Here is a 22452-nt window from a genome sequence, read left to right on the forward strand (position 1 = left end):
ATGACCTAAAAACAATTCAGACGTGTTTTTACAACTTTTTTAATATATATTTTTATAAACAGGTCACGTGATAAAATAGCACAAGAAACACTTACCAAATATAAGGTTATATCTTCCGCATATACAGGAGAATGAGGTCGTTATGTACAATAAGAAAATGATTTTAGGGGTTGGTTGGTTTTGTTTTCCTCTGTCCCCCTAATTTTTCCTCCTACAGTCGTTGGAAATATCACAGCTTCAGTTGCATTAATACTTTGGACAAATAGACAGCTGCCCCTCCCCACTGGGAGCTATGGGGAGGAGAGGCTGAAGAAACTGGCTCCTGACCATCTCAGCCCTGGAGCCTCTGACCAGCGCTCCAAGGGCAGGGAAATCTTTGGGCTGTTGAACTGTCTCTCTTCAACAGCATCTCTCGCTCGCTCTTTCTCTTTCTCTCTCTCTTTCACTCTCTGGCTCTCTGGAAACTGGCTACTCTCTTCCAACCAGATTGGGGTGGGGGGGAGTGTCCCAAGATAGGGTGTGGGTGCTCAAGGTTGGGATGGAAAGGGGTCCCAGCCCCCTCCTCAGCAATCGCCAAGATGGGCCAGCACCCCAGGACTTCCTGATGTCTTGGGACTGGACAGAACACGGTGAGCCCACGTGGGCAGGTGGAAGTCTGGGAAGCTGGGGAAAGGGAGGCTGTGGCTAGAAAGGAGCTCTCCCTCTGGGTGTTGAGGGGGAGCTGGTCACTGGAAGATTGGTCACTGGCTAGGGCCCCCCTTTCCAGCTTCCACCTGGTGGAGACCTGCCCGGGATGAACTGTTCCACTGAGGGGCCTGGGCCCAGCTGGCTACAAGGGTTGCGGGGCAGGGTCCACTCAGGACTGCTGCCAAGGCCTGCAGGCCCTACTGGTCGCTCCAGCTGCAGGCCTCTCAAGGTAGCTATGCCATCCCTGGTTTAAGGTGGACTGGGGCCAGCTGGGCTAATGTTGATTATGCCAAGGTCACTGTCAGCCCGGTGGCCCCTCTCCTAATCCAGTTCTGCCCTAGCCTAGCCAGGGTCCAAGGACCTTAGGCCTGTGGGTGGGGGTGGGGCGAGCCGGGCCTGTCTCACACAGCGGCAAGGAAGAGGGGAGGTCGCTGGGGGTCAGGCTGGCATGAGTGGGGGAAGGGCAGGTGGGACTTGGGCTCCTGGGCGGGCCATGGCTTTGGCGGCGGCCTGTTTCCCCTCGCACCCCTCGGAGGGCTCCAGGCGCGGTGCAGTGGAAGATGTGGGAAGCCCTGGGGGCTCTTCCAGGCCCCTGTGTCCTAGGGGACCCAGCTCCCCTCAATCCCCCTGGGCCCTGCCCGGGGTGGGGAGACAGAGCGGGGTGTGGCGGAGAAGGCGGTAGGGGCGGCCGTCTGGCGAACTCAAGGCGCCCCCAGGACCGAGCCCCAGCGCTCCCCCTCCGGCGGGCGGGCGAACGATGGAGGCGACTGTGGCGTGGCGAAGGGCGGGCGTGCAGTTGCGGGTGCGAGGGGCATGCACAAATTCCCCGAGCGTGCGTGCGTGCGTGCGCGGGGCTGGCCCGCCCGCCGCCCTCCCTGCTCGGGGCGGGGCGGGGAGGAGAGCGAGGGGCCGAGGGCGGGGAGGCCCGGACTACTCGACGACGAGGCAGCGGGGCAGGTGCTGCGAGAAGTACTTGAAGAGCTCGGGGGTGGCTCCGGGGCAGTTGGTCAGCTCCAGCTCCTCCAGGTCCTGCAGCTGCACCAGGCCCGATAGCCCGGTGGCGGTCAGCAGCGGGCAGCCTGCGGAGGGGCGGGGCTTAGTGGGCGTGGCCCGGAGGGGTGAGACTCCGCCCTCTGGCCGGGTGGGACCTGCGCCACCGCGAGTCAACACCAGGCGTGGGTCTACACAAGGGTCCCGGCAGTGCTGGCGGAGTCGGCCTAGGTGGGGGTGAGTGGCCACTGCCCAGGAGGGCGGCACAGGGTCTCACCTGCCAGAGACAAGAGACGCAGACTCCTCATGGCCAGGAGGTGCTTCAGCCCGAAGTCCTGCACCTGGGCGGGAAGGCGGGGCGAGTTAGCTATTTCCTTTCGCGCCTCGAGGGAGCCCCACTCCTAGCGTCAGGCCGTAGGGGGCAGGGGGTAGGTTCTCAGGTCCCCACGGAGTCGCTGAGGGCCCTGGGGACTCCGTGCGCGCAGCTTGGGTGTGAAGGGATCCCAGACTTCCTTACAGGATCTGAGTGGGCCGGATGCATGCAGGTCAGCGGCATATCTGGGTGGGGGCTTTCCCCGCGCCCCCCCCCCACCTCCCCCGCCTACTCCCCAGTCTCTGGAGGCGTGGAGGGCTGATACCTGGCAGCACCATCGCAGGTAGAGGCTGCGGAGGGACGACATGGTGGACAAATAGCTGAGGCCAGTGTCCGTGATGCGTACACACCTGTGGCCGCAACAGAAGGGGTTGCCCACCTTCAAAACACTTGACCCACCCCTCAGGTCCGGCCCCTTCCTTTTCCGCCCCAGACGCCGGAGCTGAGCTACCTCCCTACCCCACCTTGCCGCGCCCCACCCAGGCTCCGCCCCCAACTGGCTGCTAGGTCGTATTCCCTGGCTGGGGGATGGGGGGCACTGCTCAGCCCCGCCCCCGTGTTATAGTCCACACTAGGCTAGCCTCTTATGAGGGCCCCGCCCCCCCTCACTGCAGCCCCCCTCTAGCTCCAGGCTTGTTCACTAGGCTCCCTTCATAGAGTTCCAGCAGCCTCGCCTGGCCCTGCCCTCTGTGGCCTAGGGGTGGGGCCGTGCACACCTGTCCAGCACAAGCTCCTCCAGGCGATGCAGGTCGCAGGCTACATACTCGAGCGCCATGTCAGTGATGCGCGGGCACCAGGAGAGGTCGAGGCTGCGGAGCTTCCGCAGGTTCTCGGCCACGAGCTCCACGCCGTCATCCGTGACCTTGGAGCAGCCGGAGAGGCTGAGCGCGGTGAGGTTGGGCAGGCTGTGCACCACGTTGACCACGCCATGGTTGGTGATCTCCCAGCAGGAGAGCAGGCGCAGCGTGTGCGTGCTGTGGCCCTGGCGCGCCGTGAAGTAGGCCAGCGCTGTGTCCGTCACGTGGTAGGCCTGCAAGCTCAGCTCGGCCAGGTTGGGCAGCAGCTGCGAGATGGCCGCGATGGCGTCGTCGGCCACGTTGATGCAGTCGCTCACGCTCAGCGAGGTGATCCGCGCACTCAGGCTGGACCACAGCCCAGCCTCAGTGAAGTCGTTGCAACCTGACAGCTCCAGGCGCACCACGCCCTGCATCTGCTCCAGCATCACCTGTGGACAGGTGCAGGGTCAGGAGGGGGTCAGGAGGCCTCCATGGGGCTCAAGCCTACTGTGGTTTCCCAGGCATGACACTCCCCACGGGCATGGTGGGCTGATCGCAGACAGGGTGGAAGGAGCCTGCCGAGGGGCAGGAAGATGTGTTCTTGAGGGTGCAGACAGTGTAAACACCCATCAAGCTGGACTCTGCCAAGTGCACTTTACAGTGTGTTCGTTACACATAAACAACATTCTTAAGAGAGGAGGCAGGGCACAGGAGATCTGGGAGTCCGAGGCCAGGCTGGAGCAGGTGCTCAGAGCCCTTGGTGTTAATGATGCAATGATTAGAGTCCCCTTCCTGGGGAAGGGGCCGCCTCCACAGCTGCTCCTCTGACCTTTGCCCCTGCTTCTCCCACCTCCTCCAGCATCCTCCCTACCCAAGGCGACCTTCTCGGCATGCAGGGTCTCACATTTGTCTGCTTTGCTGTTGCATGCATGAGTGCTAAGTCGGTTGAGTTGTGTCCAACTTTGCAACCTCTGTCCATGGGATTCTCCAGGCAAAAATACTAGAGTGGGTTGCCACACCCTCCTCCAGGGGATCTTCCCAACCCAGGGACTGAAGCTGTCTCCTCCACTGGCAGGTGGGTTCTTTAGCGATAACTGGGAAGCCCCTGCATTGCTGTTACTGTCTTGAAATCCTTAGTTATCTTTGAGCAAAGAACCTGAATTTTCATTTTGAACTAGATCCCCCAAACTAGTAGCCAGCCCTGCTCCCCCCACCCCAGAACCACACTCCTCAGGGCACCAGCCCCACCCTCAGCCACTTTGCTGCTTGCCTGTGAAAGCTTCTCCCCGCCCACCCCCCCCACCAACACACATGTGCTGAGTGGCTGCTGCCTGGCCCAGCCCCCCACCCCTGCTCCTCTGGGCCCGTGGCCGTGCGCACCTCCAGGCCGGCGTCAGTGATGGTGGAGCGCTTGAGGCTCATGGCTTTGACACCCTTCTTGGAGAGCGCATAGTTGTCGATGAACTCACAGATGTCCAAGTCAGAGACGCCGACCAGGCAGAAACCCTCAAAGCCACGTGCCGCGAAGCCCTGTAGGTTCACGAACTCCTTCTCACCTCCAGGCAGCACTGTATAGAGCTCCTTGGCGTGCAACACAGGCGTGAGACCTGCCCAGAACTTGGGCTGGTAGAGCACACGCCTCCAGGCCTTGCACACTTGCGCCAGCACACACTTCTCGCAGGCCGAGAAGTACCAGAAAAGGCCATTGAGGATCTTCTCATCTGTGGCCAGGGGTGGTCGCTCTGCTGGGGGCCCGGACACTGGGGCTAAGGCTGGTCCACCAAGGGGGAGCCCTGCCTGGGGGCACAGGCCCCCGGCCAGGGCAGCCCGGGGCGGTGGGGCAGCCAGGCTGGGTGGTGGGAGGGTGGGTGGGGGTGGCTGGCAAGGGCGGTTCTTGGCAGCTGGCGTGCCCTTGGTGATGCTGGCTGCACCCAGGCCATTGGGCTGGCCCGGCAACTTCACCAGGCCATTGCGAGGCAAGCATGGAGGCTTGGGGTCGCCGTCGATGCCCGGGCTCGACATCTTCCTCGCTCGGGCTGCAGACAGGGTCCAGGAGACGGCAGTCAGTCCTGTGCAGGAGGACTAGGTTCCGCCCCATTCCCTGGCGGCCCCTCCCAGGCCATTCTCAGAATCGCCCAAGAGAAAGGGTCTGAGTGTAAGCCCTGCCTCCCTGACTGAGCAGGTGCAGGAAGGCAGGGCTGGTCATGACTACAACACTCCCGAGCACCTACTGTATGCACTGAGCTCAACCTCCACCCACCACAGAGCTTTTTGACCCCCAGGTTCTTTGGAGGACAGAACAGAGGTGGAGGGACACTTGCTGGTGACTTCCCCCTTCACCTCTGCTGCCCACCATCGGTGCCTGCCAGGCCTCTCTCTGCCAGGCAGGGCTGGGGAACTGAGGGTTTGGGGCATTCTCTGACCACTCCTCTATGCCACACCAGTGTAGCTCTCTGGAATGATTTAAGTGCTCCATCTGAGGCTCATGCACTGAGAATCTCCGTGGCTGCAGGAGGTTCTGTGGCTCAGAACGTACCCAGAGAAAGGGCAAGTGTCTTCCCAGGGTACTCACGGTGATGCCATCACTATGAGCCCTGCACACATATTGTTTCCTTAATCTTCCACTCAACCCATGGAGGACGAGGCTTTGATGATTGTACCCATTGTACAGATGAGGAAACCATAGCTTGAGGCAGCATGAATTGCTTGCCTGAGGTCACAGTAAGTGGTGGAGCCAAGACAAAGACAGAGAACTGGCTACGGAAGGCTATGTGTAGGGATCTTCCCACAGGGTGGGGCTGAGACCCCCCCCCCCCCCCGTCCCCCTGCTCAGGCCTCCAAGGCTGTGAATGGGTGGCAGAGGGCACTGGATGCAGATGACCCCAGAGAGAAGAGGCAGTGGGCCCCTCACAGGGCTACCATCTGCCTCTCGTTGCAGATCTCCTGCCGTCCCCACCCCTGACACTCAGCAAGGAGGTCACCCCAAATGGCTGTGTGGTCTTGGGGAGCCCTTTACCTGCTCCGAGCCTCACTGTCCTCACTTCAAAGCTTGGGGGTGATGACATGCCCCATGGAACAGCACGAGAAGAAGAGGGTAAGTGCAGGGCGCGGCTCACAGGGAGCTTGCTGGCCCGGGGGGCGGGGGCCAGTGGTCCTGCCCCGCCCTTCCCAGCGTCACACCCCCCACTGGTTTCCAAGCCCTGGGCAGGACAACACTGGCTGGCATTCCACATCCTGGGCTGGGCCCAAGGGTCTAACTGGGACACATGGCCCTCGTGGCTGCCAGCCCAGCTTTGAGTCCAAAGGCCTTCCTGCCATGAACCTTCAGGCTGCCAGTCCACGCCCCAAGAGGAGACCCCCACACCTTGGCTGCCCCTTCACTGCAGGTCATGACCAGGTAGTTGCATTCCTCACCTGGGCTAATACATCCCTAACAGCACTTGCCAAAGGCCCACTGGGATAATTGTGTATGTCAGCCTCACAACAGCCCGGCTGGGGGGCACAGGGGAAGCACTGCTGTGATCACAGTTTTCACACCAGGAAACTGAGGCTCCCAGGAGTTACAGCTGCCCACAGTGGCAGGGGTGGCACAGCTTGAGAGCTGCCCCAGACCCCTTAATGCCAGTACATAGGAGGGGCCATCCTGGGACAACCGCGCCGCATGGAGGGACAGTATGAAGCCCACAAGTGCCCCCCCCCATCCTGGGGCCAGGTGGGAGAGTATCCTGGCAATTCCCTCGTGCGGGCTGTGCTGGTTAGAGGGGCAGCCCCTGTCTGAATACTTTTTGCGTCCCCAGAGCAGGGCGCGCCCGGCGGCGGCAGCACCATGGACAGCGCCCCCGCAGGCGCCTCGTGCGTGCTCCGGGGCCGGGCCGGGTCGGGCCGCGCCACCACGGACAGCGGCAGCGCGCGGCGGATAGGGCATGGCCCGGCAAACTCAGCTCGGCTGGGAGGGGCCCGGGAGGCTTGCGAGGGGAGGGGGGAGAAGACGCCCGCTCGGCTAAGATCCGGAGGAGGAGGCGGCGGAGGCGGCACCAAGGGAGAAATAACTCAAGAGCAGTGCCGATTTAGGTTGAAAATTCTCCCAGCCATGGGTGCGCACGTGGAGCCTGAGTCGAGGGGATCACGTGTATGCCCCCGGCATCCGCGGGGCTCCCTTCCGTCCCCCACAGGAGCTCACATTTGCATACACCCACAGTCCCAGCCCCAGCCCCCAGACCTCTGGGTGGAGCCCATCCACGGAAAAGAGCTTACAGCAACCTGCAGGGAGTGTCCGAGGCCTGGCCGCCCCTCTTTCCACAGCCCCTGGCCGGCCTGTCTGTTAGCCTCCCCGCCCCCTACGTTCTGGGTTTGAGCACCCTTCCCAGAGGCAGGCCTGCTGCTCCCCGACCTTGTCCACAGTCTTGCACTCCAGCGGCTCTTCACACTCCAGCCTCGCTGACTTAGTCTGAGCCCTGGATCTTCAGCTCAGAACTGGAAACAGCCACACCTTAGCGCAGGGGTCAGGGCTTTGGGACAATGCTCAAATCAGAAATGGGTCTTCCTGCCGGTGAGGCAAGAGGCCCCTCAGCCTGGCTCTGACCCCCTGACCCAGCAGACGGTTGCAGAGCCTCCGCCTTCCTGGCACCTGCCCCCACTGCACCCAGTGTGTCCAGGAGGACCCACCTGGTCTTCCTGTCAGGACGGGGCAGGGGCAGCCAGTCCACTGGGGACTACTCCCCTTTAGGGAGAAGCACCAGCAGCTAACGTGCAGGGAAAGAGGCTTTTAAAATAAGACGGTCAGGCTCGCACTATTCTCAGTCTCAGCCCCTGGTGTGCCGTGTCTCCATGAGGGGTGGGATTCTGGGGGAGGGCTTCTCCTGTGATGGCTGCAGGGGCTCCAGGCTCCTGATTCACCACAGGAGGAGGGAGGTGGTCACTAGTTTAGCTTCTTGTCTTCACCAGCTGAGCCAGAGGTGAATCAGGGAGAGCAAACCAGGCCTCTGCTTCCCCAGCAGACTCACGGGAACCGTGGGGGCCAGAGGGCACCTGGGGAGCACCGTGAGTCCTGCAAGGACTCCAGACCTTGGTGGCTTCCAGGTCTGGAGATGGCCATGCTGGGGCTTCCTGAGGAGCTGCCTCTTCTACAGATGAAGTCACTGGGCCCCGAGACCCAGCAAGTCCACCTTAGAGCCTCACTTCCAGCCCCTTTCCAGACCTGACCCTACAGTTCAGCCAGACCTGCTGTCCTGTACTCCCCTATCCCTCTGCCCGGGCACATGCTGGTCCCCTGCTTGCTCAGGAGGCCTCCGGGCACATGCTGGTCCCCTGCTTGCTCAGGAGGCCTCCAGGATCCTTAACCCCGCAAGCTCCTCCTGTTCTATCCTTCAGTGTGAGCACCGCCCTGCCTCTCCCCATGCGACCCCTGGCCTGAAAGCATCTCCAGATGTCCGCCATGACGTGGACTATCATCACTGTCTGCCTGTCTGTCTCTCCTGAGGACAGACAGCATGACGGCTGAATGGCTGAATGAATGAAGAATGCCAGTCCAATGATCAGGGTCATGTAGAAAGGGGTGCAGTTTCCCCGGAGGCAGGACGGAGGGCAGTCGACGGAAGGGCTGGGGCTCAGCTCCTCAGTCTGGGTTGTGACACGGGCCGGTGTCCATGGGGGAGTGAGAGAGTGATGCCAGGACCCTTGGGAAGGCTCCCAAGACCCTGGGGCTTGGGGCGGGCTGTGCCTTTACTCAAACCTTTGGGAAGGGGATGGCTTGTGTCTCCTTTTTGTCCGAGTCCCCCCCTTGAGGGCTGCAGGGTTGAGGGTGCTGGTTGCCTGTTCCCCATGGTCGGGCCGGACCAGGGGGGAGGGGACAGGAAGCATTAGAAGGGAGGGAAGCTTCCCAGCACCACATCCCCCCGCTGCACTGCTGGTCTCAGCCCATCACACACTGCCCAACCACAAGCCGGGACAGCAAGTTTCAGAGTACATTTTCAGAAGTTGCACAAAGCTAGGATTTGACCCCAAGTCCTCCAGCTGTCTGACTCCCAAGACTCAGGCCAGGCATGGCTGTCCAGAGTGCAACCCTGCGCCCCCACCCACCCACCCTGCCTGCTCCCGCCTGCTGCTGCTGCCTCCTTTCTCTGCTCTGTTCTGCTTCAGTCCCTATGCTCTCCCAGCCTGGAGCCCTGGGCTGGGGGCCTCTCCCAGTGTGCCCCCTGTCATGCCCCTGCTCTCCTTCCAGAGGCTGCAAGCTGCGCGTCGACCACTGAGACACTCATCTTTGGGACTGCTCATACCCAGGAAGAGTGCTCATACCCACCTGTCACGGTCCTCAGCTCAGAGGCCTCTTCACTCATCCCTGATACCCCATCTAAAACAGTAGAACCTGCACTGACCAGTTCCCCCTACTGGCTGAGGGCCATCGAGCTGGACAAGGCACGGGTAGCCAGAAAAGCTCATATCAGATCAACCTGCAACGGCAGTCCAGGGGCTGGGGTGACGACCGGGGTAGCTTGGGGTTGGGGACACAGCGCAGGCTGACAAATTCCGTGACAAAGCTCTGTGACTCAGGCACGCTCACATCCCTACCACGTTGCACACATCCTAGCAGCAGCGCTCCCCTCCCGCCCCCAGCTCAGAGATGCTTGGGGGTGTGGGTTGCCCCACCCGAGCGCCTGGGGCTCTGGAAAGGCAGCATGTGGGGCTCAAGAGAGAGCCGAGTTGGTGCTCCAGCAGAGCACGTCCTGTGGCCAAGCTCAGCCACATGGGACTGGGTGCCTCCAGGAGTACGTGCCAGGCTCCAGGCCTCTCTGCTCCGTGCCCTCCAGGGCATGGGGCATCCAGTGCCTCAAACACTGCCCAGGGGATGCACGTGTCCAAGCCCACCCTCTGCAATGGGTCTGACTGAGGCTCCCCTGGGCCACTGGGTGGGGAGGTTCCGGGCCACCCACTTCGCTGCCACCTCCGCTCGTCCCTCAAGCCAGCCCTCAGACACAGCAGCAGCTCCCACGTGTGATGAGACGGGGGCTGCAGACAGCTCACAGTGCCAGCCCAGGAACCCCTTCCCCAGCCTCCAGGCAAGAGGTCTCCCTGGTCCCCGCAGCGCAGCCCTTCTCGAGGCTGGGCCCAGCTGGCCTGAGTGTCTGGGTGCTCTGACCTCCAGCCACTTGTTTCCTTCTGACCAGTGGGTGACAGGATTTGTGCAAGTGCCCTGAAAGTGGGTGTGAGCTGGAGGGCGGCATCGGCCCCGTGAACCCCTGCAGCGTCAGAGATGCCCGTAGGCCTGGCCCACAGCAAGGGGAGGCAGATGCCCCCAGGCCCCTGGTGAGGGGGAGCCAGGCCACGGAGGCAGCAGGCACTGGGCTAGGTGAGTCCTGGGGTCCCATGGAGCCTGCATGGCCTCCCTGCTCTGTGTGTTTGGGACTGGGCCTTGAATCCCCCTCCTCCCCAGACAGCCTCGGCCAGCCCCAGGGCCATCTCCTGTGGAGCCAGTGAGTCGCCCTGGGGGAGCCCAAACCTCTCAGGCTCCCAACCCGCCAGGCCTCCTGCCCCAAGGCTGCTGTCTGGTATCCTTCGAAGGCATCTGTGGGCAGAAAGGGCCCCAGGCTCTACCCGGCACCAGGGGGGCCTGGGCTGACCCTGGTCCATGGGCCCTGTCCATGGAGGGAAGGCCTCCCCTGCAGAGGCTGGGAGGGGTGAAGGAGCAGCCGCCAGGCTGCAGACTCTTGGAAGCTCCAACAGCCAGACCTTCTCTCCTTCTTGGGTCATGGGTGGGGGACTCCTCGACCCACTCAAACCCCCAGAAGGACAGACCCTCCTCCAGCAAGTCTCAGGGTGCCCAGCTCTGCTTCTGGGGCCCTCCAGCCTTGGCTAGCGCCCGGCCCCTCCTCCAGAGCACACGTGGCCAGCGCCCTCCCTTCCTCTCGACCTCCCACTGTGGCAGCTCCGTGCAGGGCCGGGCTCAGGTGTCCAGGGGCAGGTCAGCCACCGGCCTCGCGTTCACAAGCTCCTCCTGGAGTGTAACTGTATCTAACACCTGTCTCCAGGCCCAGGGGCTCACGGTGCTGGGCTGAGGAGTCCCGAGTGCTGTGGGGTCCGGGACCTCACCCAGGCAGCCCAGCTAGAGGCCTGTAATTAGGCGTCCACGGGGGAACAGCACGGTGGCACCGACCCACAGCCTTGGTCCAGTTGCCATGGGGATCCGGCCTCAACCAGGCAGCCACTGGGGTGAAGGGCTGGGGGGAGGCCCGGCAGGGCTGGAGGCCCAGCTGCAGCCGCCAGGGAAGGGGCTGCGGTTACGTAAGCCCGGGGGGGGGGGGGGGGGGTTGGCGGCGCTGTCCCAAGCCCCCTCCCCGCCTCCTGCTCATTGTGGCCTTCGCAGTGTTGTGGCCTGCCCCCTCCCCGCCTTGTTGCCTGGCCCGGCACACACCTTACCTCGGCCCGGGCTCCTGGCTCATGCCACGCTGTCCACCGGGCGTCCTCCCGTCATGAGGAGCCCGGCATGGGCACCGGCGAAGCGGGGAGGCGACCGAGGTGCTGGCCTGGCCGGCAGGGCCCGGCCGCGCCCCGCGCCCCGCGTCCGGCCTGGCCGGGCCCCTCCGCTGCGCCCCGAGAGGAGCTCCCCGGTGGGAGAGGATCAGCCGCCCCGAGCCTCCCACCGGGGAGGCTATGGCTGTGCCCAGATAAATAAGGCCGCTTTGCAGGGAGCCGGGCGGGCGCCTCCTCCCTCCCCTCGCCCTCCTCCCTGCGCTCCTCCTCCGCCCTCCTCCCCGCGCTCCTCCGCGGCCGCCGGCGGCGCCGCGCGCGCCCCCCGCCCGGCCTTACGCGCCGCTCCCTCGCGCGCTCCCGGCGCCGGTAGCCAATCCGGGCTGGCGAGCCCGGGCGGGGGCGCTGAGGATGCCGAGCCCCGCCCCGCCCCGCCGCGCCGCGCCCTCCCGCGCGCACAGCGCGCTCCCGCCCCGGCGCCCACGGGCACGCGCCGGCCCGCACGCGCTCCAGCTCCCCCTTGCCACGGGCGCCCGCACAATAACAAACCCGGCGCGCGGCGGGGCGGGGAGCGGAGAGGAGGGCCGGTGAGGGCAGGAGGGAGGCGAAGGAAGGTCCAGGCCTGCGAACGCAGAGCCAGGCTGGAGCGAACCCTGCCTCGGAGGAGCGACGGGGACCTCGAATCCAGCGGGGCCCAGAGGATCGAGCCTTTGGGCGCCAGCGGTCCGACCCTTCCCCTCCCTGCCCCTCTTGCGGAGCGGACGGCCGGGCCCCCTTCACCGCCCGGCCGTCACATCCTCCGCGCACCTGTGGGTACCAGGCCCCGGAACCTCCCTCAGCGGGGGGCACAGTTGCGTACCCGCAGAGCAGAGTAACAACTGACCAGTAGATCATTTCGGAGAGGGACGAGCGCGATGGAGGTTCAAGAGGGCCACGTGATGGAGACCTCCGAGGACGGTGGTGGTGGGGCTCCTGAGGACAGGACACTATACTGAGTCCCCCAAGGGAGAGAGGGCAAAGGAAGGTGTTTAGGAAAGGGTGTGCAAAGGTCCTGAGGCTCGTTCCCTCTGGGATGGGCCTGGAGAGAGGGTGGGACGGGGCGGGGCGGGAGGATGCGGAAGGCTGTCTGGGCCCCTGGGAATGCCAGGCCTCCCGGCAGGCTCGGGGTGAAGGACCGAGGCTCATGCTGCCCACCTCGGGACCTCCTGGGAGACAGCAGAGGGACCAGGTGTGGGGAGAGCAAAGTGGGGTCTTTGCACCAGGGAAAGATCCCCAGGGCAGAGAGGGAGCCCTCTGAGAGCCTTAATAGAAAATGAAACCGGCTGTTGTCGGCAACGTTTTGACAGGAAGCAGACCCAGCGGGGCTGGTGTGAGGCGGGGCAGTGGGAGAGGGCAGGCTGGCCCGTTCAGGCAGCTGTGTGGGGTGCTGGCGGGGTGAAGAGAGCTCTGTGTGTGGTGGAGACTGGCGCCCCCCGTCCTGCTGACCCTGACCGAAGGAGGCGGCTTGGCGGGGTGGGTGGGGGTGCGTGAAGACCTGAGGTGACTGGGGAGTGCTGTCTGACCCAGCCCATCATCTCCACCTGGGCTCAGCCCCGGCTGGGCAGGGGGCGGTGGGGCAGCCCGGACCCGACCCTGGTGTGCAGTGGCCTGACTGGGAGGCAGGCCTTCACTTTGCACTTTGCGGGGCTCTTGCCCCTCAGCAGGTGCCAGGGCCCATGCAGAGAGCAGGCTCTGCCCTCCCCTGGGGCTCCCCTCACCTGATCACATCACCTAAAACACCCCCTACTGGAGCTCCCCTCATCTTGATGGCTGGGCACAGAGGAGTCTCCCTAGCCCAGGCAGCTGGGGGTCTCCAGCTCTGGAGCATGAGGGGGTGAGGACGAAAGGCCATTGGCGCACTGTGCCCTGAGAACCTGCGGGTATGAGAGAGGGAGCCACAGTCACCTCGGGGAGCGGAGCTGCTTACCTCGCGGCTCTGCAGGCCTGACCTCCTCACGGGGTTCCTTCCTCAGGCCTTTCCTTGGGGTGAGGTGTGTGCTCCAGGATCACAAACCTGGGCTCAAGTCTGCCCTCCCGGGGTGGGGCCTCAGACAAGCAGGTCCCCTCTTGGAAAGTGAGTCTGGGGCCCAAGGGGTCGCCCTGGAGATCCTGGTGTAGCACGGGTGGGGACAGCCCCATGCTCCCCAGAGGTCAGGCTGCCCTGGACCCGCAGGGAGGACGAACACTGTGCCCCCACTGCCCCTGCTCCCCACCCAGAGGCAGGGCCCCCGAGAGGGCCTGCGGGGGGACTACGTGGCGTGGGGAGGCCACAGGTGTGTTTGGCAGTCCTCAGCACTCTGAAGCCTGATGAGCCCAGGGAAGTGAGAGCCTCGCAGCGTGGGGTGGCCCAGCAACTGTGGGAGGTGGGGGCGGTGGGTGGCAGGCCTGTACTGCCTCCAGCTTCTTTCTGCTCTCTGCCTTCCCTCCTCCTGGGACCCAGGCCCGACTCACCAAGGCAGGGGAGGGGGTGCAGGGGGTGGAGTGGCCAGGGCTGAGGATGACTCAGGGCCCAGCTGTCACCAAGGCAACCCTGTTGCCTAGCAATGGCGGTTTCCCAGTAACGTCTCCTAGCAATGGGATATTTTCCTGGGCCCTGGCTGGAGCCTGGCAGTTATTTTTAGCTCAGCTGCAAATCAATCTGCAGCTGCATTTTTGGCTCCTGGAGAAGATGCAAGGTGTATGTGGGGCGGCGGGAGGGAGGCAGTGGACTTCTCGTCAAGGGAGGAAACTTGCCATGTGTCATAAGGTACAGGCTCATAGGTGGGCTAGGCCAGAGTCCACCTGGGAGCAGGGTGGGGGCTGTGCAGGTGAAGGGGAATCAGAGACTATTCAGGCTGCCCGGAAGAGCTGACAGATGTGACTGTCTGCCTGATGGGGTCTCTGGGAGGGCCATTCCCTCCAGCACCCTGGGCTCCCTAGGTCAGGCTGGCCAGGAGCCTTCCAGGCTAGTGTTGATGGTGGGCACCCCTGGAGTGTGCCACTGGGTGGCAGCTTCCTGGCACCACGTGGCTCTGGGTTGTGGGAACCATCCTGATGTCTCCAGCCCGCAGCCCCTCCAAGGGTGACAGCACCCTGCCCCAGGTCAGCTGGAGCACACCTTCAGGAGGTCCTGGCTGCAGGGGTCTGGGCTCCCACAGGCTCAGCTGGCCTCTGCTCAGCCCACGTCTCCCCCTCTCCTCGATTTTGCTGAAACGGGAGCCCAAATGAGAGGTCTCAGCAGCTGGCAGAACTTGACCTCTCTGGGCTTTCCCACCATTTCCTCAGGAGCTCGACTCGCCGACCCCTTGAAACCAGTTCTCGCCTCCCACTGGCCAGCTTCCTGTTCCTGGTTTGCCCTGGGCGCCAACCAGACCTGGGGCGTAGTTCCCATCCGTCCACCTCCACTGACTCCGCCTGGGCTTTGTGTGGCTCCCACAGGCCCCAGATGGCCCAACCCCACCCCGATCTTGCGTGCTCCTCACCTGTGCCCCCCTTGCTGGAGGGCATGGCCCACCTGAGACTGCTCCTGGTTCCACCATCTTCTGGTCCCCAGCCAGGACCTGGGCTTTGAGTGGGAAGTCATTTTGAAGGGTCAGGGCACTGTAGTGTCTGGAGTTGGAGGCACACGCAAGAGCCTCCAAATGGAACACAGTATCGGGGGAGTTACCTGAGATTTGGGATGTCATTCGTCTGTCCACACACTCTCTGGGTATTTACCGAGCACGTCTTCTCCTGCGCCCACAGCCCTCTGGACTTCTTGATGTGGGCAGCAGACCTCTGATGGCTGACCGCACTGGGCGCTTCAGAGAAGCACCCCTCGCAGGCTGCGGGGCCAGGAGCTGTGAGCAGAGGCAGCCTGCGGGGTCTTCTTCCGCAGGTGACAGTCAGCGCCACCACCCAGCCCTTGGAGAATCAGCTGGGCAGGAGCAAGGGGAAGCTTGCTATGAGGGGGCCACCTCAGGGCCAGGTTTGTGCCGTTGCCAGACCAGGTCACTTTATAGGAACCCCTCCCAGGAACCCAGGGACACTGTCCTATTCTCAGGGGGTGGGAGGGGGTGGACAGGGAGGGTGGGGAGCCAGGGCCGGCGGGAGGAGGATCTGAAGCAACTCCCCACACTGACACCGAGGGGTGCCTTAAGCCCGCTGTCAGCCTCGCCAGCCTGGGGCAAGGGCGGTCCAGGGCCCTGGGGGTCTCTCCAGAACTAGACCTAGGTCTCAGCAAAGGCGACTGACTGGGATTCCCGTTCCTTTCCTCCCACTGGAGACTCCTTTGCCTTCTATGTGCTCACTGCCATGCCCTGTGTTTAGTTCAGTTCAGTTGCTCAGTCGTGTCTGACTCTGTGACCCCATGGACTGCAGCATGCCAGGCTTCCCTGTCCATCACCAACTCCCGGAGTTTACTCAAACTCATGTCCATTGAGTTGGGGATGCCATCCAACCATCTCATGCTCTGTCATTCCCTTCTCCTCCTACCTTCAATCTTTCCCAACATCAGGGTCTTTTCCAGTGAGTTAGTTCTTTGCATCGGTGGCCAAAGTATTGGAGTTTCAGCTTCAGCATCAGCCCTTCCAATGAATATTCAAGACTGATCTCCTTTAGGATGGACTGGTTGGATCTCCTTACTGTCCAAGGGACCCTCAAAAGTCTTCTTCAACACCACAGTTCAAAAGCATCAATTCTTCGGTGCTCACCTTTCTTTATAGTCCAACTCTCACATCCATGCATGACTACTGGAAAAACCATAGCCTTGACTAGACAGACCTTTGATGGCAAAGTAATGTCTCCACTTTTTAATTCCAAGGAGCTTTTTTTCCAAGGAGCAAGCATCTTTTAATTTCATGGCTGCAGTCACCATCTACAGTGATTTTGGAGCCCAAGAAAATAAAGTCTGTCACTGTTCCCATTGTTTCCCCATCTATTTGCCATGAAGTGATGGGACCGGATGCCATGATCTTAGTTTTTTGAATGTTGAGCGTTAAGCCAACTTTTTCACTCTCCTCTTTCACTTTCACCAAGAGACCCTTTATTTCTTCTTCACTTTCTGCCATAAGGGTGGTGTCATCTGTGTATCTGAGGTTATTGATATTTCTCCCGGCAATCTTGATTCCACCTTGTGCTTCATCCACCCTGGCATTTCACATGATGTACTCTGCATATAAGTTAAATAAGCAGGGTGACAATATATAGCCTTGACATGCTCCTTTCCCAATTTGGAACCAGTCTGTTGTTCCATGTCCAGTTCTAACTGTTGTTTCTTGACCTGCATACAGATTTCTCAGTTAAGAATCAGGTAAGATGGTCTGGTTTTCCCATCTCTTTAAGAATTTTCCACAGTTTGTTGTGATCCAAAGTCAAAGGCTTTGACATAGTCAGTGAATATTGGCAATTTGAACGCTAGTTCCTCTGCCTTTTCTAAATCCAGCTTGAACATCTGGAAGTTCACAGTTCACGTACTGTTGAAGCCTGGCTTGGAGAATTTTGAGCATTACCTTGCTAGTGTTAGATGAGTGCAATTGTGCGGTAGTTTGAACACTCTTTGGCATTGCCCTTCTTTGGGACTGGAATGAGAACTGACCTTTTCCAGTCCTGTGGCCACTGTGGAGTTTTCCAAATTTGCTGGCATATTGAGTGCAGCACTTTCACAGCATCAGCTTTTAGGATTTGAAATAGCTCAACTGGAATTCCATCATCTCCACTAGCTTTGTTCATAGTGATGCTTCCTAATGCCCACTTGACTTCACATTCGAGGATGTTTGGCTGTAGGTGAGTGATCACACCATCGTGGTTATCTGGGTCATGAAAATCTTTCTTTGCCCTGTGTGCCCCTTTCTAAATTCGTAGTTGGGTAATGACATATAAAACTTAGCATCTTCACCATTTCCAAGTGTACTGGGGTGTCGAGTATGTGTGTCAAACCACCGTCACCACCATCACCCCCAGAACACTCCATTCCTCCCAGACGAACACTCTGTCCCCATTAAACACCTATTCCCCCATTACCTTGCCCCAAGCAACCTCCATTATACTTTTTCACTATGAATTTGACTGTTGTAGGTACTTCATGTGAGTAGACTGATATTTTGTGACTGGCTTACTTCACTGAGAGGCTTCCCAGGTGGTACTAGTTAGTAGTAAAGAACCCACCACCTGCCAGTTCAGGAGACATAAGAGACTTGGGTTCCATCCCTGGGTTGAGAAGCTTCCCTGGAGGAGAGTGTGGCAACCCACTGTAGTATTCTTGCCTGGAGAATCCCATGGACAGAGGAGCCTGGTGGGCTACAGTCCATGGGGTCACAAAGAGTCGGACATGACTGAGTGACTAACACTTTCACTTTCCCACCCGCCTTGCCTAGGGCCAGGGGCAACTGAACACTTGAGCCCTGTGGGTCTCTGGCTTTTCATTGGCCTGGAAGGGCTGTGGTGTCAGGGAGGAGGCGGTGGTCTGCTCAGCCTGGCAGCAGCTCCAATGCTGCCTTCTGGTTGGCGTCGTCCGCCTCATCTGTCAGGGTGGACTTCTGGCCCAGGGCAGCAGGAGACTGGGGCGCGGGGACCTCACACCCAGAGACGGCAGAGGGTCTATGTCGGCCAAAGCTCTCAGGGACCCCAAGCGGTCCAGTACTGAGGCTGCAGTCCTGGGTTTGGGCCTAAGGCCTCTGTAGTCTGACCCCAATGTTTCATCAGGCTCTTTGGGGCCTGTCCGCTGTGTCCACATTGTGAGGCCTTTGCTGTCGGGAGCCGGCACACGAGATCCCACCCATGACAAGGTCATGAGGGAGAAAACCTGACGGGCAAGGCAGATCAGGTTTTCAGGGATTCCGAAAAGCTGCCCCCAGCGCTCACCTTAAAGATGATAGCTGTCTTTTGATGCTTGCTTCAATAAACTACTCCCTAATTTCTGTGACACAGGCAGAAGGCCTTCCTTCCCTGATCTCTTTCCAAATAATCAATTTAGAACATTAATCAATAAGCTTCCCGGGTGGTGGTATTTTATGAGATTATCCAGGGTGAAAGGAGTGTTTTAATTTAAACTCCTTTGCTGGTAGTTTGTTAGCCAAATGCATTTATGCCCTTGGTACTAATATGCATGATTGCTTATAATATCCTAATCATAAAATAGCATAAAGAACCTGATTATATAAAAGCCCTAATAGACATAGAGCATTTTTGAGGGGTGAAGGAGTCCTATTAGAAAACATAAAAAAAAAATTATTCTAAAAGTAGTTATTGGGTTGACGTTTGCTTGCTGTGTTTTTGCTTTTAATGTGCTAAGGTTGTGTTATAGAAACCATTGTTAATATGGTTAAAGATCTAGAGAAATAAGAACTTAGCCCTAGTGTGGTAACAATGAAATGGTTGTTAATTGTCAGCCAGGAGTGCTAGGTAGAAGCTGCCTCACCAAAGTCGCAGAGTCAGTGTGGGGTAAACTTCTTGGATAAACGCAACTGACAACTTCTGCAAGAGGATTAATTTTTGTGTTAACAAGGTTATACTTCTACTCTGTACTGTTGCCCTATGAGACTGCTACCTTTCAGTTAAGGTCACCAGAGAAACAGAAAATAGGTTTATATTCACCTGACTTGCATAAAATGTTAATAGGCCCCAAGGCCAGAAGATAATGTACAAGACCTTCATAAACAAGTATGCAGAAAACACCCTGGTTTCGTGAAGAACAAGCTGATGTAATGTTAAACTATCTTCCCCTTAGAAATGTACTAATTTAGAGTATAAAAGCCACGGTAAAAAATAAAGCATTGCCAGACTCTGCACCCCCCATCTGGTCACTCTCTCTCTCTCTCTCCCTCGCAGACTTGGCCCTATCAAGGCTGATCTCACGTGTCTTCTCTCTCTCTCTCGCTGACGCCGTTCATCCTGAGGGTATCCCCTGGATCCTGCTGAGGCTGGACCCTGGCACTTTGCCAAGGTAGTCTGCCGTCCTCCCTTTAGCCTGGCTGTCTCTGCAATCCCCACCTGACCACCACCCACCTCTCCTCCTGCCCTGGCCTCCACGGTGATCCTGGGGGCGAGTTTCCTCTAGGAGCGCGGCCCGGCTCCAGCTTGGCCCCACCTACCAGGGCCTGACTAGGGGGCTAGGGCTGTTCTTGCTCTTGCTTCTTCACCGACCCTGAGCCCGCATCCCGGGGTTACCCACCTGGCATGTGGGAAGTCACCAGGGCCAGGCTGGGGAGAGATGGGGGCGGCAGGCCCAGGTGCCACTCTTGGAGAGAGCCCTCCAGATGAAGCCCCCCTAACCCAGACGTTCCAGTGGGCACCACTGCTGCTGAGGGCCTGGAGGACAGGGGCCCGAGCAGGACAGCGTGCAGGGCGAGGCTGGATGCGAGCGGTGAGTGGGGGGACCTTGAAGAGGTGACGCAGAACTCCCTGTCCGCGGAGCCCCCTCCCGGGCCCCTGGCGACCCGCCCACCCCGAGAGCGCCGCTGCGATTGGTGGAAAGTTCGGGGCCCGCGGCGCGATTGGCCGTCCGGCCCGCCCGCCGCCTGCGCCGCTCCCAGGCTCCTGCCCGGTGCGTGGCCTGCCGCGCGGGCGGACGGGGCTGCGCGGAGCCGGGGCCAAAGCCCCGGCTGCTCCCGCCGCGCCCCCGCGCGTCCCCCGCGCCATGCCGCTCCCTGCGCTGCTCTGCGCGCTTTGCTTCTGCTTCTTGGCCGCGGCCGCTCGTGCCGGCTACTCGGAGGACCGCTGCAGCTGGAGGGGCAGGTACGAGCCCCACAGGAAATCCTCACGGGCCAACCCCTCGGAGCTGTGTGCGCCTCTTAGGCGGGGGCTGAGAGATGTGTCGCCCGCCCTCTCGGGCGCTCCGTCCCGGCGCCGAACCCTTGCCTTTGCCACCTTTGCCTCCCAGTCTCTGAGCCCCGGGCCTCAGTTTCGTTCTCCACCAAGTGGACGCGGCTCTTGGTGCTTGCGGGGACCGGGTGCAGGGGGAACGGGCTGGCCGGGTGGGGACGCCGGCCGCCCGTCTCAGCTCCGCCTGTCCGTCCGCAGCGGCCTGACCCAGGAGCCCGGCAGCGTGGGACAGCTCGCCCTGGCCTGTGCGGAGGGCGAGATCGAGTGGCTGTACCCGGCCGGGGCGCTGCGCCTCACCCTGGGCGGCTCCGAGCCCGGCGCGCAGCCCGGCATCGTCTGCCTGCGGCCGGCGCGGCCCTTCGCAGGCGCCCAAGTCTTCGCGGAGCGGGCGGGCGGCGCGCTAGAGTTGCTGCTGGCCGAGGGCCCGGGCCCGGTTGGGGCCCGATGCGCGCACTGGGGTCCTCGCGAGCGCCGGGCCCTTTTCCTGCAGGCCACCCCGCATCCCGACCTCAGCCGCCGCGTGGCCTCCTTCAGCTTCGAGCTGCGGGAGGATGGGCGTCCTGAGCTGGCCCCGCAGGCCCGCAGCCTTGGAGCGGATGGTGAGTGCGGGTCTGGGTGAAGACCTGACTGTCCTCCGCACTGCACTGGGATAGAAACTGAGTGGCCTGTCACAGGCAGGGCAGGTGGGGAGGGGCGGGGGGCAGAATCCTGGAAGGTGAGGCCAGCCAGGGCACCCGGGCCCCTGGTCCTGAAGGGCTGGGGGAAGGGATGACGGCCAAAGCTGTCCAGGGCTCCCTGGCCCGGCGGTGACCTCCCTCCCCTCCCCCAGCCCAGTACAACAGAAGTCCACTGTGAGCCCGTCACCATGGAGACGCAGCCCCGCCTCCCCACAGGGCAGCAGACCCAGCTCTTTGCTCTCCTGGAGGTCGGAGCCTGACCCCACGGGGAATGGGGGCTGTCTCTGCTGTCTCCTGACACCGGAACGCATCATAACCTCCTGCCCCGCGGGCTGGACTGGTGTCTTTGGGCCCCACGAAGCAGCTCTGGGAGACAGGGAGTTACTGCTTGCTGGTGCTGCGTGGGAGATGGTTGGGCACCCGGCCCTGCAGCTCCAGGCCCATGGGCCCTGTGCCTGCTTGCCGGCCGATGTCTGTGTGTGCATGACACACGCACGAGCTTTTAGTGTTACAAGTGCAGGGTGTCTTCGAGTGTGCACAGAAGTTCCCTGAGACCCCAGGTGCCGTCAGGCGCTGAGGGGGGTTCTGGGAGCTTGCCCTCGCCCTCCTGTGTCCAGCTGGGGGAGGGCTCAAGGCTCCACTCCTGACCTGCCCTGCATGTCAGCTGCCTGCAGACCCTGCAGTGATGCCGAGTTCCTCCTGGCCGTGTGCACCAGTGACTTTGGTGAGTGCCCCACTGTGGGGTGGATGGTGGGGAGGAGCCAGGGGCCTGTCTTCCCCTGAGGCCACTGGCCAACACATGTCTCCACAGTGATCTACGGAACCATCCTCGGGGTCGCCCACGACACAGAGCTACAGGAATCTGTCATTACCGTGGCAGCTGCCCGCGTCCTCCGCCAGACACTGCCGGTTTTCCGGGTGGGAGGCCCCGGGGGCCAGGGGCAGGCCTCCATTCGCACCCCACTGCACTGTGGCGTGCACCCCGGCCCTGGCACCTTTCTCTTCATGGGCTGGAGCCGCTTTGGTGAGGCCTGGCTGGGTTGTGCTCCCCGCCTCCAGGAATTCAGCCGTGCCTATGCAGCTGCTCACGCTGACCACCTGCACCCCTGCGAGGTGGCGCTAGACTGACAGGCCTGGGGAGCAGGGTGCTGGGGAGGGTGGAGGGTGGCCTGCGGACGGCATCACAGCGTCACCTGCTTTTGAGGTAACAGTGATGACCAATAAGAGCGCTGAATGGATGAGCCAGTGTGCATATGGTCCCCAGCCCAGGCCGCCTCACTCCGTTCTCTCCTCCCACAGCCTTGGGGGCTGCGTGCCATGCAGCCCATGCCTGGGGGAGGGGCTGCTGCTGGGGGGGCACACAGGGACCCTCTCTCACGTGACCCTCGGTTTGCTGTCCCAATGCCAGGTGCTTCTACCACTCAGAGTGGGAGTGAAAAGGGGCCATACCCCCAAGGTCTCAGGTGGGCAGGCAGGCGGCCCCACTTTCCACCCTGAGGGAAGGGGCTGCGGTTTGGCAACCTGCTGACTTCCCCAAGTGGTGTGCCGCAAGCCCAGCAGTCACCCTGCCCCCCCCCACCCGTGAGGAAGAATGGGCCTCTGTCCCCAGGCCCCTCTGATGTGCCCCCCATAGCTGTGGGGTCTCTCCTGCAGGGGTCCTATTTGTTGC

General features: G+C 61.4%; 2 protein-coding genes and 1 long non-coding RNA gene across 5 annotated transcripts; 1 reads left to right on the forward strand and 2 right to left on the reverse strand.

The window, feature by feature from the left end:
• Positions 1-23: 23 nt before the first annotated feature.
• Positions 24-11575, reverse strand: FBXL16 (F-box and leucine rich repeat protein 16). Of its 3 annotated transcripts, none has more exons than XM_070460398.1 (6): positions 11239-11575; positions 4207-4862; positions 2767-3275; positions 2316-2400; positions 1955-2018; positions 24-1766 (listed from the first exon to the last, which is right to left on the reverse strand). In XM_070460398.1, exons 2-6 carry the CDS (start codon positions 4846-4848, stop codon positions 1618-1620), a joined length of 1449 nt encoding a protein of 482 aa, XP_070316499.1. In that variant the 5' UTR covers positions 4849-4862; positions 11239-11575; the 3' UTR covers positions 24-1617. The 3 variants fall into 3 exon arrangements, with proteins under 3 accessions (XP_070316499.1, XP_070316501.1, XP_070316500.1); XM_070460400.1 differs by having other exon boundaries at positions 4207-4895; XM_070460399.1 differs by having other exon boundaries at positions 11234-11575.
• A 244-nt stretch (positions 11576-11819) lies between these two features.
• LOC110132853 (uncharacterized) lies at positions 11820-19724 on the reverse strand. Its single transcript, XR_002312604.2, has 3 exons — positions 13780-19724; positions 13047-13202; positions 11820-12261 (listed from the first exon to the last, which is right to left on the reverse strand). It is a non-coding gene; the product is annotated as an uncharacterized lncRNA (long non-coding RNA).
• Positions 19725-19794: 70 nt separating this feature from the next.
• On the forward strand, positions 19795-22021 carry METRN (meteorin, glial cell differentiation regulator). The gene is made up of 4 exons (XM_070460710.1): positions 19795-20019; positions 20305-20705; positions 21448-21507; positions 21595-22021. Exons 1-4 carry the CDS (start codon positions 19922-19924, stop codon positions 21909-21911), a joined length of 876 nt encoding a protein of 291 aa, XP_070316811.1. The 5' UTR covers positions 19795-19921; the 3' UTR covers positions 21912-22021.
• Positions 22022-22452: the final 431 nt, after the last annotated feature.

Source organism: Odocoileus virginianus, chromosome 33, assembly GCF_023699985.2.
Source record: "Odocoileus virginianus isolate 20LAN1187 ecotype Illinois chromosome 33, Ovbor_1.2, whole genome shotgun sequence".
NCBI lineage: Eukaryota > Metazoa > Chordata > Mammalia > Artiodactyla > Cervidae > Odocoileus > Odocoileus virginianus.

Bases quoted from the DNA above. Each gene is read 5' to 3' on its own strand.
- FBXL16 (XM_070460398.1), bottom strand. From the start codon at position 4,848: ATGTCGAGCCCGGGCATCGACGGCGACCCCAAGCCTCCATGCTTGCCT. The intron at 2,401-2,766 runs GTGTGCACGGCC...TTGCGGCCACAG, and splicing joins GAGGAGCTTGTGCTGGACAG to GTGTGTACGCATCACGGACA. The intron at 1,767-1,954 runs GTGAGACCCTGT...GCCCCTCCGCAG, and splicing joins GCGTCTCTTGTCTCTGGCAG to GCTGCCCGCTGCTGACCGCC.
- METRN (XM_070460710.1), top strand. From the start codon at position 19,922: ATGCCGCTCCCTGCGCTGCTCTGCGCGCTTTGCTTCTGCTTCTTGGCC. The intron at 20,020-20,304 runs GTACGAGCCCCA...GTCCGTCCGCAG, and splicing joins CGCTGCAGCTGGAGGGGCAG to CGGCCTGACCCAGGAGCCCG. The intron at 21,508-21,594 runs GTGAGTGCCCCA...ATGTCTCCACAG, and splicing joins CGTGTGCACCAGTGACTTTG to TGATCTACGGAACCATCCTC.